Below are 14,952 nucleotides of genomic sequence, written 5' to 3' on the forward strand. Positions count from 1 at the left end.
GTCAAAGGCTCTGCAGGCAAAATCCCTGACTCATATAAATGAAGACTCCCGAATATCCCTGCATCTAGCAGCAGCAAAATTGATTCTAGGACTTTGTTGTGCAAAGAAATTAGGGAAGGAATTCCCTGAATTTTGGGGAAGATGGATACTGTCTCTAACACCCTTTGCATTAATCTTGATTAAGAACCACTTGAGATGACCTGCCTGAGCTTAATTGGAAACAGGTTGTGACAGATCATCTGATCTACCTAGGATGGTCTAGAGTTAAATCTGTGTTTGGACTGAATTGTTTTTCACACCCACTTCAATCCCCAAAATCTGACGTGAGAATTTTCATCTCTCCATGAAAATTCTGGTGCAGTGGCAGGTGTGCAGACCTGTCCTGGCTGACCTATTCAAACTTGAATATTTCTCTGCACTGTTTGGGGATCACTGCAGTGACTAAACCTATGATTTTTTTTTTCCCCCCCTTGATCTGTTTCTCTGATCTAAGGTGAAATGTTTCTTTCCCTTCTAAGGAAAAAAAAAATCACCCTTGTTACAAATGCCTGAATAAGTCAGTGATTTAAGAAATGTACTTGAGGCACCAGCAGAAATCCCTCGGGTTTATTTATTTATTTAGTGAAATATTGAGCTGTAAAATCTTCCTTCCATACACAACTGCATGATGTTGCCACTCGATCACAGTTGGTGTCCCAGGTAGCTTATTGACACACACAGATGCAGCACTGGCTTCACTTCAACAAATCTTTCATTCCTTGTGAAGTTTCTGGTGGAATTGGACACAGTAGGAAGACAGAAATCCTCTGTGTCTGCAGGGAGCCATTACCATTTCCCAGTTCTTGGAATGGGACACTGGACTTCAGGCATTTATTGCTCGAGAAGTCAGAGCAGAGAATTACATACAGGTTAAACTCAGGTATTCTGGAGTATTGCCCAATCTTTTCTATTTTCCATAAGGAAAAGTGTTCATGAAAAGAAAATGACTGTTAAGAGCTTGATGAAATGTGTTTTAAGAGTTCCTCTCTTTCCACACCATTGGGAAGTGCAGCTGTCAGCTTCACAGAATATGCTTTGTAAAAATTAAAATCCTGTAAATTCTGTGTTTACAAGAAAAACCTAGAGGAGGTTACATAAAATCACAGAATAATTTGATTGGAAGGGACCTTAAAGATCATCTTGTTCCAGCCCCTGCCATAGTCAGGGACACCTTCCACTAGACCAGGTTGCCCAAAGCATCGTCTAAGCTGGCCTTGACCACCTCCAGGGATGGGGCACCCACAACTTCTCTGGGAAATGCAATTCAGCGCCTCACCACCCTCACAGTGAAGAATTTTTTCCTAACATCTAGTCATGACCACTGATATTGGAGCTGCTGAGCTGTTACTTTTAAGTTAATCCTTGCAACAGAAGAAATGATTCACAGCAGCTCTTACTGAACACAGAATAATGATTTCATGTTGGGCAGAAAAGTTTCCTACGTCCTTTTTATTTGGAGGCTGATACAGTGATGGACAGAACCTGAAAGCAACTTTTCTGGGCAAGCTGCAAAGTCCTGCTGAACACTTGTTGAGCTGTATGATCAAGTAGCCACCTGTGATAAACTCCTCAGCCCAGTCAGTTGTGCTTTTCTCAATTTGGCATCATAAGGTTCAACCATAGATCTTTGCAAATCCTGAAAATACATTCTAAGTACTTACAACACAGTAAAAGAAAACCTTTTGCTGTTTTCCCATGGCCACGGTAAAACAGCAGGTGTGGAAGAACAGGCTTTGAGACGCACAGGAGATGGTTCCTTTCTGAACTGCCCCCAGCATCTCATGGCTCTTCACACTAGTGATGGCCTGGCTACAGAAACAGGCTCCCCTGCTGGCTGCCCTTTGTCTGATCCCTCAGCTCTCAGGGAGGTCTGTGCCGTTGGGACACAATGTATCCAACTGAATTTAACGACTACCTTTTATTTGTTCCTTAGAAACAACTGCAAAATTTCATGTGCAGCACAAAAATGACTCATATAGCTGACACAGTGGCTCAATTCACTGTTGCCTTCTTTTGCCTCTTCCAAGCTCTCCTAAAGTATCCTTAACAAACCTGAAACAGAAAGGGAGTTTGAATCCTGTTGCAAATACAGTTTGACTCCTCTACCTCATTGTGGGGATGTATCCAAAACCAGAAGTCAAAGGAAGAGTGTATTGCTTTTATTGGGGTGGTTGGCATGAGTGCTGGATTTACACAGGTAAAATTCTGTCCCGCTTTCAAATAGGAAGTTACAGTTTTTAGCTGCTGGGGAAACAAAGTCTGGCATTGGAATCTGGCCAGGTAGCTCAGTCAATTGGATAGCAGTGAAAAGTTCTTAAATGTAACTGGGAATGTAACTTAAATCAGGAATGTAACTCAGTCCTTGAAAGACACAGACCTGAGGTCTACCTGTGTGCAACATTGATGCATCCCAGTAACTCCCAATTCATCATATCCTGACCAGTGAAGAGCAGAAATACGTGCTGCAAATACTCCAGTGTTCCAGGCATTGGTGTTGACAAAGGTGATGCCTTTGGTCCACAGTGAATTTTACCCCCTTATTATAGGAATAACTTTTAAACTGTTTTATGCACCAAAGATAAAAATTTCTTTCCACTTAGTCACTGGGGATCTTATTTAGGATGTACTTGCAGGACTGCAAATCTGAGTGGTCAAAATATGTGGCAAAATGTGCAAATTTAGGATTGCCTTTATTTTCTGTAGGGATTATTTACTACACACACACACACACACACACACACACACATATTAAAAGAATGACTTTGCAAGAGATGTTATCATTGTCTTCTATTGAGGCTCCCAGAACATCAGAGTTATGCTGATTTCCACAGTTTCAATGCCCTTGTCTTGGGTTGAATCCTGGAAGCCTTTCCCAGCTTTAAGAGACTTAAATATTTGATCTTGTTGGCTTTTGCTTCCACAACAGTCCACATTCATAATGCCCATACATGGGAAATTTTATATTTCATTAGGATGCCATAGCTCTGATGGACATGTTGGAGTACAAAACAAAGAACCATATTAAAGACATTGTCTCCTTCCTGTTTCTTCCTCTAAGCTTCTCCTCCTTGTCAGCAGATACACATTTCAAACCTGCTCATATGTCATTATCCCCAAGAGGGTTTTCCAGTAGTCATCTCCTGCTTTGACAGGACTGACTTTGTGACAACGAACAGGACACAAGTAAGATGGTGTGCCAGCTTCCCCCACTGAGATAAGAGTTAATGCAAATGTTCTCAGCCAAAGAACAACGTGCTCGGGCATCCTGACACCACAGCTGCCTTATGCAGACTGCAACTGTCTTTGGCCAGGACAAATACCCTCCTTCAAATGGAGAAAGTCCTAGCTTCAAGAAGAAAACTGAGTTAGTTTGGCTACTAATGAATGTTTTTCCCACCTTTTCTCAGCTTTCTTGTCAGTTTTAAAGACTAGAATTTCTTGCTTGTCTTTAATCCCTGCCGTAATAATAGTTTAAATCTTGCTTAGCTTCTACACTGAAATATTGCTTTAAAATATTTAATTAGAGTCTGTTCACTTTCATACTATCAACCTTATATTGAATCTGAACACAAGGAGTGTGGGGAGTACTAAGAAATCCAGGCCAAGCCTTAAAAGCATTCTAAATCACTGAAGTCACTATTTAGTCTAACTTTCCTTTTTCGAAGCAGGAGTGCCAATTGGCATCTTCTGTAGCATGTGTTGTCTTCATACCTTTGTATGACTCAGTTACCAGTAACTAAAATAATCCCAGAACTGCTTCCCAGTACAATGCATGGACAGCATCCTGACTTTAAAATGTGTTCATTCAAGCAACTAACCATGAGGGACTTTTCTCCTACAGGGAAACATACAACAAAACAGTACCAGGAAGCACAGTAATGTTTTCTAGGAATAAAAAAACCAACCATAAAACAATGCTGCAGAAAGAGCAATCTTAAATTCAGGTCCTTATACTGCTGTTCTTTTCCAGAGAGATTTTCCCTGAAAATCAGCACCAAAGCACTGCTAAGAGTGCAAGAGGAACAGAATGGTAGCAGTAACACCACCTTCCTGTACCTGTAACTTAAACACATTGTGCATATTCTTGAGATTGAGATGTGGAAAGGCCTGTCAGGGAGAACAGACTGGAATCATTCCCCCCTCTGCTCCCATTCCTGTGAGAGTCAATTTGGGTGATTCAGTCCAGACTCTCTGTATTTATGCCCAATAGATGTTTGACATCTCAACAACTGTGGAATTTCGATACCTTCCTCACACTGGTGCTTCCACACACATTCTGGTGCTTTGCTAACTGCTCTGGTTTGCCAGCTTTCACTAATTCCCAGTTTGTCTCCTTTGTGCTGCTTCTGTTTCCCAGGGTCAGTCTGTTTGTTCTGTGTTTTATCCACTGGTTCTATGTTCTTTTACTTTAGATAAAAATCAAACATTTGTAAAAAGTATAACCTAAAACAGATCTGCAGAAAACAACAGAACTATGATTATTCTTCTCTTGCTCTCACCTGGACTCTCCCCTTCATCAGCTTCTTCCTTTGAGTCCAATGGTCCAAAGAGAAAACTGAGTTTCATCGGTGATGAGTGAAAAAGGATTACTTCATGTATTTTGTAGGATCTACCATACACTACAAATCCCATATGATGGCTGCATTTATTTTTGGAATAGCATGATCCTGACTTAGCAACTGTAGCTCCCAGCATTCCTGCTGCTCTGTAGCCAGCTCTTCCCTGGCCTCTACCTGTGGAACCTCTTGCTCATGTACAGCACCTTGCAACAGTTCTTAGGGGAAGAAAAAAACCCCCATGAGTAAACAAGTACATTTAATTTTCAAGTATAATCATTTTGCAAGTAAAGAGTATAAACCTAAGAAATAATTAAAAAAAAAAACCCAAACCATTTATATTTTATATAAAAAGCCAGTTATTTCAAATTGTACACATCAAGGGAAACAGTGCCACAGCTCAATAAGGAACAAATTCTATCCATAATTGAAACAGCTAGGAACAAGTTATTACAGACATATATACACATCAGTACCATACTTATTAATATACTTCAGAAAAAACTAATTTTTCCAAACAAGTGCAGCCCATTTCCCCTCCTCATACTCATTATTTCCTGATGTTACTCTGCAGAGTCCTTTGTAACCTGGCTATGTTGGCATCCAAGGCTGCTAAGCTATTCTTAAAGTCCTCTTCATCTCGAGAAGTAAAGGTTGAGAACGAAGATGCACTCCACTCAGACCTCACTGATAAACCATCAAATGAAACGCAACTAAAATCAGCTGGTTTACTGCCTTGTCTCTGAGAAACCTCTGTTGGAAATGGCATTGACACACGAGGGAATGTACCAGGCTGAGGTCGGTCTGGTTTATCTGCGGAATCTTTTGCAGCTCCACTTGGAATGACTTTTGATCTCACTTGGACTTTGTCTCCTTCCAGCTTTGCTTTATCCCCTGGAACTTCAGGCGTGTTTTCCACAGGCTTTTTCACATTGTACCCAGCACTTAACTTATCCAGCACAGCTGGATCCTTTGATAGCTCACACTGCTGCACAGAACTTGGGAGCTCACAGAAATCCAAATTTTTACAAGCCCCTCTAATCTGGGGTAGCATACCAGAGACTGGCTGCTGTTTTTTCGAGGCACTGCTAGTCAGTGGAATATAAATTGTCTCATCCAACTTGTTTTGGTCATCTAGTAAAGTCCCAGAATCACTAATTGTTTCTGCATCTTGGTTCAATGCAGGCTGTAGTGCTCTGGGAGTTGATGTTCCTTCTTCTATGAGTGTACTGTTTATTTTACTTCCTTCAGCATCAAACTTTTCATAGGCCAGATTTTGCATTTCCACGTTTCCACTTTCATTTGCGATCTGAAGATCTGTATCTACCAAAATATGATCCATTTCTAATTTTTTAAGGTAAGTCATTACTGAAGTACTCCCAGGAAACAGTTCAGGTTGCATCTGCTTTTCATGGTCTTCCAAAAGAGACTTTGAGAGAGCTTTTCCAGGTTTGGGTCTAACGTTGTCCACTGTGAGGTCAGACAGAAGCTTGGCCATACTGCCCTGCAAGGTTCTGTTTAGGTAAGATCAAAAAATCAGGTTCAAAATTAGCCACTAAAAACAACAGTTACAAACCTTTCTGTGGCACCAAACCAGTAGATTTATCAGACTGTGGTAAAGTGGCAATGCTCTTTCTACATATCGTCATAAAATGCAGGACAAACGTGAATCAATTCCAAGGTTCTTGAACTTTTCTTCAGCTCAATGTGGTTATAAAATAACTAGAATAACACAACCCAGTGAAGTTCTCCAGATTATTCCTGCTTTGGGCACCACAAAATGAAATAAATTGATATCAAGAAACTGTTCAAAGCAGACAGAAGTAGCTATCAAAATCCCCACAAAATGTTTTCTGAATTATTGTTCCCATTACATCTAAAAATATTATAGAGGAAATAATTCTTCTGCTTTGTACATCAAAAGCAATTCATGTTTAGATGCTTATGTCTATAGCATATACATAAACACATGCAATAAGACATTATTATACCACCATCTGGTGGTCAGTACAGCAACCACAGAAGTGTCTAAAATTCTACTGAAGAATTTAAAAAGGTTAATTAAAAATGTTCTGCTGTTTCCATCAGTACCAACTATAAACATGAAGACAACAGTTTTGTTTCCTGTACACAGAATGTCCAAACCAATTTTTTGTGCATACCACTATGCATCTGCAAAAATCTATTTATGTCTCCCAGCTTGCTGCTATTTTTATCATAAAAGACTGTAATAAAATAAATTCACAGTAGTAGTTCTAAAAAAAAAAAAAAAATTGTGAGTAACACCACTTTCATTCAGTGATCCAAGAACTCCTTCCTCTACCCATAATTATATCTGGCCATAATCTACTTCAAATATCTGTACAGTTAAAGAAAGGACTGCTCATTCCCACAGGAAGAGCTTGCTGTGGGTCCTGAAGGCAGATCTTGTCTGCCAGTTGTTCTCAAAAACAGACCAATATCTAAACCTGTGTAAAAAAAAAAAAAATCAGGTTAAGAGTTAGTTTCCAAATTCTACACTTTCAAGGGAAGCACCAGTATTCAGATTTCAGGTCCTCGCCCTTCCCATGGAACAACTTATTGCCAGACCTGCTATTAAGAGTTAAAACTCCACACAAGTTACTGCAGATAGTATTTTACTTTACCACAGAACTCAAGTCATGGAATATGACAACTCTGTTGAAACAAAATTGGAGCACCATTGTAACAAAAGTAACTACAAAGAGAAGTTTGAGCCTATGTTAGCCCTACCACCAAGATACTAAGATTACAGTAATCCACAGAATGAAAAAAAAAGAAAAAACAGGGAAACAAGGAAAACAAACAAACAAAAAAACCACAACAAAAAAACAATGTCAAGATGCAAAAAAAAGGCTTAGCCAACAGTACCTGGTAAATTCCCGCAGTCTCTTAACCTCAGCATCACGCTGACGTAATGTTATGCCCAAAATCTTATTTTCTTTCTCTGAAGCTTCCAGCTTAAACTGAAGGCTCTTCACATTTCCTAATGCCTCTTCCACTTCTGAAATGCCAAGAAGAATTCACTGAATTATTTGAGTTCTAAAACATTAAACAAAGAATAACCAAATTGAAAACACGTACCAATCTTGAGCTTGGTGGAATGAATGTCATAATGCTGTTTGTTTTCAAGCAGTTCTTCTTCTTTATTTTGAATAACTTTGGCAAGACGCTTATTTTCTTCTTTCTGACTTTCTATTATTTTAAGAAGTTCTTCATTTTTAGCCTGCAGTGAATCAAGGCCTTTCTGCGATTCTTTCAGTTGACTCTGGAGCATCATATTCAAGGACTGCAAAGAAACTACTACCAAAAGTGAAACATAAAAAGTTTAAGTGTTTTGTGTGGTAATTTGAATTGCTAAACCAAACTAAGTTTTTAAATAATCTTGGTAGTAACACATTTTGGCTACAAATACAGGAAGGGTCTTTTCCAGCAGCAAGATAAAGCTCAAACTTTCTTCTTAATTATCTGTCATCTTCATTTTAAGAGGCACATAAGGAAAAATAATCTGCTTGGCAGTTGAAGAGCCCAACACTCCATGCAAATGCAGTTGCATGATTAGACCCACAACACTTGGTTTGGTTGCCACTAAAGGCCTCAGTATATACAGACATAGATACAAATATATAAATAAAAAATAACAGTATCTATCGAAATAAAGCTGTAACAAATATCCCCCTAACAAGCAACATTATCAGTACTTTACATTCATAGTTGAAGCTCTGTCCAGATTTCTTCTCGCTGGTTTCTTGTTCCCTGAGTTTCTGGTTTAATATTCTTAGCCTCCTAAATGTGAATTGTGAAAAAGCACAAATTCAGAATTATGAGAATTAGCTCAAAAGCACTGCACTTTAAATTAGTTTGGCAAGAAATTGAGAATTAAATGTCATGTAATGTTTCAGAAACATAAAAAAGTTTTAATAACAGCTTTTTCTTATAATCCAGTACTACTTCAACACAAAAGACCCTTTGCATATTCTGGTGTGTATCTTTGCCCCTATTCTGAAGTCAGGTGCTACCCAGTTATGCATTTGAGAGCTCCCCTGAAATGAGAAACACTTCTGCATTTGAGAATGGACTACAAGGCTAACTATGCTGATACTGTAGTTTTCAGAACAGTGCATTGATCCCACCCAGCCAAAATGCCCAGTCATGAGGTAACCAACACTACTAAGACATCAGTATTAACTGAAGTCTTGCTGTGTGTTAGTTATTTATTTTTAAGTTATATAGCCTTACAACACACTTTCTAGGACATAAACACTGCACAGGCAAGAAGGGAAGAGCCATAACATGTACACCATGACAGTGATAAAACAGGCAATTTGGAAAAGGCCTTCAGGCCCATGTGCAGCAGCCACAGGATCCCTGGCAGTCACCGACCTGCGCAGCTGGGCGTTTTCACTCCTGAGAGGCTGCAGAGCCAGGGCTATTTCAGCTTGGATGTTTGTACTTCCCACTACAGCTGGGAGCGATGATATGCACCCTTCTATTTCACTCATCAACCTCAGCATTTCTGAATCATCTGCAAGAGGTGAGGGAAAAAAAGGAGACTCCATAAACCTATAAAGCTGCAATAACAACAGTAGTATTTTACAGGTGATTAAGCAATCTACAAAGTTTAGTAGTATCTACTTTTTTTTTCCCCAAGAAAACCTCATCTTTAACTATATTTATTTAAAATTGTTAAGCTTGACTATGAAAACTATGCTTTATATCCTCAATAAAACACAAGCCACCATCTCTCCAACCAGCCTTGGTGGGGCTGCTGTTGCAACGTGTCCACACTGGGCCCTCTCTCAGGGGAGAAGTCTATATATGAAATAGGAACAATCCTTACCCCAGATGTTATGATAATGTTAAAATAGCCCAAAAAATAATTTAATATTTATGCAGTGTAAACCTGAAGGTATTACTCTTGTGGAAAACCATGCTAAGATGTCACACATTACCTAACACATACAACTTGCAGAAACTGAAGTGCTCACATTTAATAGAGCTCTTGTGTTATTTGTATGTGATTACTGCACAACAAAAATGTCCTCACCTTGGTCTGTTATCAGTTCTCTGAGTTCACCCATAAGATATTTTACAGTCATAACTTTATGGGCTGTTTCTTCTGGACTTTCTCTTCTAGATTTTAGAACTTTATTCCCACAGCTTGTCCTACAGCTTGTATCTCTCACTGGAGCTACGTCAAGTATGCTCAACTCATCTTCCTCACTGACCATGTCCTCACTGTGCTCTTCAGGAGTGTCCTCCTCTGTGTCACTTGAGCCATCACGTTGTGCTGGACAGTGCTGATGGCACCTCTGTTCAGTGCCACCATTCAGCCCCTCCCGTGACTGCAACAGGGCCAGGTGAGCTTGTATGCACCTTATCAAATCTGCCTCTTTTGTCTGGTGCTCTTGGCTTGGGGTCACCCCTCTGCCAGAAGATGCTGGGATCAGTGCAGGCACTGCAGGGGTCGGAGCACCCGGTGCTGTACAAGGGAACACAGCAGGAGGAGCAGTGGTAGATTGCACTTGTGCAGCAGGAGCAGCAGAAACTACTGGGAAAACCACAGGTCCTCCCACCTCTGGCACACGTTCACTGGCACTATCTACAGGAACACCCTGCATAAAGAATAAATATTCAAATTAAACATAAAATTAATGTAATTTCTGAAATGTTTAAGAAAAACAAACAAATGAAACCAAACAACCTTATCCTTGTCTGACTCCATGTAGTCTTGACCATTCTTTGCTAATTATAAGAACAACTGCAAATTATTAACTGAATAATTTCCCTGTATAATGAGTAATTAAAATGTAAATCTGGTTTAGATTGCCTTTATCTTAAATATTATTGGCAACATTAAAGAACAGTTCTTTTTGAAACGTTCTGGAAAGAAAAAACCCTCAGCAGTGTTTCTCGAATCCAATCAGAACAGGGAAGAAACCCCCCCCAAAAAGACAACACTGTTATCTTTCAAGATTTTAAATAGATGAATTTCTTAAAAGTCAAGGCCAGCACTAGCTATACATGGACTGCCTGCAGATGGAAGGTAAGCCTACAGTCTTACAGATTCAAGGTGCAAGCCCTATACCACATTTCCTGAGGTGGCAGCTGGTTCTCTCCATTAGTTCTATTCCATACCCTTAAACACACAGGCACTTTAACAAGTGGCTCTAAGACAATACAGTGTCTGAAGAAATGATCAACTTGATCACTGGCAGGGAAAAGCTCCATATTATATATGATTTCTTCTATCAGGAGTTGGTTGATGATCCTAATGTGCATTACTGAGAATGCAATAAACAGTAATCAATAATTTCTTGCAACTTCCATGTTTATTGTCCATTACAGAATTCCCCATGCAGAAACAAGCAGCCAGTTGAAGTGTCTCTAATTTCATTTTTTGAGTGTCTATTTAAGATGTGTTTTGAAAAGCAATATTTTCTCTCAGTGTTTATTTTATTCATCACTACAGGTTGAAATGTGCAATTTTTTTAAAGGAAAAGTATTAGGAAAACTGACAAAAAAATGTATAAAAAAATTGGCAGTGCTAATTCAGTATGTTTATTTATAGAATCAAACTTCTACTTACTGACTGAGTAGCCAAGGGATTAGCTGAATGCTGCAGGGACAGTCCTGATGTTGACGTAGGTAACAGATAATTAAAAGCTGCAACATTCTGACATCCTGAAAGAAAACAGCACTCAAGAGATCAGACAAATGTGGGGCAAAACTCATGCAGGTAAACAGTCAGCTCTACATTAATAGTTCCACTAACCCTGATTTGAGGTAGGAGAAGGAGTTATAGTAGGAATTTCATTACTCTCCTGTGGTGGTTGGCCAGTTATCAGAGACATCTGAGTCTCCACATGCTCACACAGTTTCTGATACATCACAGGAGAGTGCTGACTGCAAGGCACATGAACAGGTTGAACCATCTGATTCTGTGCTGCACTGGAAAGTTCTTTCTCAGTAGAAGGTGCGGTGGACAAGGAAAATTTTCTATTTGATATTGGCACTGCAGAGAAATAAGGAACAAAAACCCCAGCTGAAGTTGCCTGTCTTCTCGAGCTACACAAACCCATCATGTTGTCTGGCAGATTTGTAAATGCACTCAACTGTTTTTCTTATACATGGAACTCAAATATTTGTGAATTTCAGTAACAGTTTACTAAACACTTAAGGTTTTAAAAAGCAGTAATTCATGTCTACATCCTTTTGTGGATCCAGCCTGGGATCATCCATGGCAACAATTATTTGAAGCCTGGCTGTATCTCAGTAAGTTGAGGAGTCTCTTAATGTTGTTCAAGAAAAAAAATCAAGCCCAAGAAAGCCCACTCACCAATTTCTTTTCGGACAGGGGCAGGAGTAACATTTCCTGTTAACCCCTTCTTCTTGGAAGTATTGCCTTTGGTTAGCAAAGGCTTGGAAGCAATTTTAAAGGTAGTTGTTTTCCCAGGTTGTTTATGGACAGTCTCCTTTCCTAGCATTATTTGAAAGAAAAAGTAGTCAACAAAACAAACCAGGAGAGCATTACGAAACCTAAAAACGTAACTTGCATTTTCAAAAGCTACAACCTGTAGCCTCATTTTGTATGAAATTCTTCAGTAAAGCTGCACACTGGTCAAGTCCACTATGGATAGCATCAACCTGCACAAAGAACACTGCAGTCAGAAAATGAGTACCACTGTTTTCTTTCAGTAAACTCAGATTTAAGGGGAGTAATCTCCACTCTGTCACCTGACAAAAACAACTCATAATCAGAAAGAAGTATCACTTTCAATATACTACAATTACATGGAATTTTGCAAACATGTAAATTTTCAGGTTCAGATGCAGCAGTACTAAATTAACCTGCTTTTCTTCTATTACTTACAGTATTACAATTTCCCTTCTCTTAGATAACAGGGACTGTATTAAAAAGTCACTTAATCACCTGATTGTCAGAGTCAGTGGAAAAGAATTCTGCATCAGAATAACATCCTCTCCTTAAGCCCAACCTGAAAAAGTCAAATTCACTCTTTATACCAACTCCTTAATATGCAGCAAAGTAAAAAAACAACTTACTTTCATTCAATAGCAGGAAACAAGAGGAAATTAACATTATCAAGAAAAAAATAACTTTCACTTTCTGAAAACTTTGCATTGCTGCAACAAACATATTTAGCCGATAATTACAGCTTAAGTCAAAAGAGAATTCTGTCTCCATTCAACAGCCTTACATACCGCTAGCAATTATAAAAATTCAATCTACTATAAACAAAACATATGGAGAGACAACTCTCTCCTTTTACATGCAAAATTTCTATTCATTTTGTGTCTGTTAATGGGCTGCTTAGAACCTGGCTGTACTGATTTTCAGCTAGAAACTTTTTTTACATATACAACAGTGTGACAAGTATAAGATTCCCAAACACTCACACATACACTCAATCCTAAACAGTATTTGTGATCAAGGTCTTACTGTTTTCTTCCATTTGTTAGTTTAACTGCTCCTGACAGCCTTCCAGAGGACAAACCCTGTTGATTACAGAAATACACTTTGATTTTCATGAAGTACTTTCACAACATACTTGAAGACTACCACTGCCCCCGCTTCCAAGAACTTTTGCAGAAGTGGATCAGCTCAAGGCAATTTACAGCTCCGAGGCCAAGCAAGGGGCAACCGCTGCCACCAGGGCTTTAAACTTGTGGGTTTCATTTCACAAAACGTGCCCTTCCAGCATGATGGCTTTGATAATTTCCACAGCGTTCTACAGATACAGTGATTCACTTACTGACACGTCCAAGAGCTGATGTACAAACTCGATAAATACCCACCTGACCTCTGGGGACTTTAAGGATCACACAGAGTGGAAGAACCCTCACACAGTCCCAGAGTTACGGGACGGGTCAGGCTGGGAGGGACCCCAGTGGGTCCTCTGGTCCCACCTCCCTGCTCAAGCAGGGTCATCCCAGAGCACGTGGCACAGGACTGCGTCCAGGCGGTTCTGGAATATCTCCAGTGAGGGGACTCCATACCCTTTCTGTGCAACCCGTTCTCCCCTTTAGGTATTTATACACCTTGATGAGGTGCCCTCTCAGCCGTCTCTTCTCGAGGCGGAGCAGACCCAGCTGCCCCAGCCTTTCCCCATAAGAGGGATGCTCCAGTCCCCCAGCCACCCTCGCCGCGCTCCGCCGGACCCGCTCCGGGAGCCCCCCGAGAGACACGCCCGGAGCTGGACACCGCGGCCCCGGAAGGCCCGACCACCCGCAGGAGCTGTTACTGGACGGCGGGAGGGACTCCCAAAGCTCCCCTCGCCCCGTTCCGGCACTCGCGGGGTCTGTGAGGCCCAGACGAGCCCGCCCCGCTCCCTCAGCGACACCCGCCCCGCTCGCACCTTGCGCGGCCGCGCAGACGCCACCGCCGCCATGGCCCGGCCCCGCCCCCGCCACGCCCGCCAATCACGGCCCGGTCCGTCCGTATGGGGCGGGGCTAACAGCGGGGGCGGGGCTAACGGCGGGGCGGGGCCAACGGCCGCTCCGGAGGCAGCGGGCGCGAGACAGGGAAGAAGCGGCGCTGCCGAGCGCGGCTGCGGATTGGCGGAGAGCGGGCCCGGAGGAGCCAATGGGAGGAGAGAAAGGAGAAGGGTGGGGCCGAGGCTGGCCGTGAGGGGCGGGCGCGCGCCCCGGCCCCGCCCCGGCGCTCCAGAGGGAAAATTCCCCGAAATAACCGGGAATGCGCTCCTGCCAGTGCCTACTCTCCGGTCCTTTAGAGCTCCTTTCGGAGCAAGATCACTGTAATGGAACAGCTGAAGGAAGGATTATAAATTAGGGAAGAAAAAAAAAAAGGAAAGAAGATGAAAACACCTCAAAATGATGTGAGGCAACTAGCAAGTTAGAGCCAGAACCACTGGTATACTTCTCTCTTGAGGAAGTTTCTGAAAGTTTATGGGTAAATTCTCGTTGAACTGATGTGGGTGCAAGATTTAAATAATGAAGAATTATTCCAAGTCGTTTAGCGACAAGTAACATATGAAAAAGAACCAAACATCCCCGCACCCCAATCCCATCCTTTGGCTTGAAGATACACAGATCAGCACTTCATCACATTCATAAAATGCGTCACACTCATTAAATATGTGGGAAAATCGAGCCTTGCAGGTGGGTGGTCACAAAAACAGAGAATCAGGGAATCAGCTGGGTTGGAAAAGACCTCCTTGATTCCAGCCTGTGACGGATCCCCACAGGTCAGCTAGACCATGGCACCAAGCACCAAACCCATCCTTTCCTTTAACACCTCCAGGGGCAGTGACTCCACCTCCTCCCTGGGCGGCCCATTCCGATGTGTAATCACCCTTTC

General features: G+C 41.3%; 1 protein-coding gene across 4 annotated transcripts; it reads right to left on the reverse strand.

Annotated features, from left to right (window-relative positions):
• Window positions 1-4,665: 4,665 nt before the first annotated feature.
• On the reverse strand, window positions 4,666-14,055 carry CCDC14 (coiled-coil domain containing 14). Of its 4 annotated transcripts, none has more exons than XM_050340090.1 (13): window positions 13,991-14,055; window positions 13,075-13,130; window positions 12,547-12,610; window positions 12,188-12,260; window positions 11,953-12,093; window positions 11,389-11,628; window positions 11,203-11,297; window positions 9,661-10,228; window positions 8,997-9,138; window positions 8,320-8,399; window positions 7,698-7,913; window positions 7,485-7,617; window positions 4,666-6,109 (listed from the first exon to the last, which is right to left on the reverse strand). In XM_050340090.1, exons 1-13 carry the CDS (start codon window positions 14,021-14,023, stop codon window positions 5,146-5,148), a joined length of 2,805 nt encoding a protein of 934 aa, XP_050196047.1. In that variant the 5' UTR covers window positions 14,024-14,055; the 3' UTR covers window positions 4,666-5,145. The 4 variants fall into 4 exon arrangements, with proteins under 4 accessions (XP_050196047.1, XP_050196045.1, XP_050196048.1 ...); XM_050340088.1 differs by having other exon boundaries at window positions 7,698-7,916; window positions 13,991-14,054; XM_050340091.1 differs by lacking the exon at window positions 11,389-11,628 and having other exon boundaries at window positions 7,698-7,916; window positions 13,991-14,054.
• Window positions 14,056-14,952: the final 897 nt, after the last annotated feature.

This window comes from Myiozetetes cayanensis, unplaced genomic scaffold, assembly GCF_022539395.1.
Source record: "Myiozetetes cayanensis isolate MyiCay16 unplaced genomic scaffold, myiCay2020 scf9, whole genome shotgun sequence".
Lineage (NCBI taxonomy): Eukaryota > Metazoa > Chordata > Aves > Passeriformes > Tyrannidae > Myiozetetes > Myiozetetes cayanensis.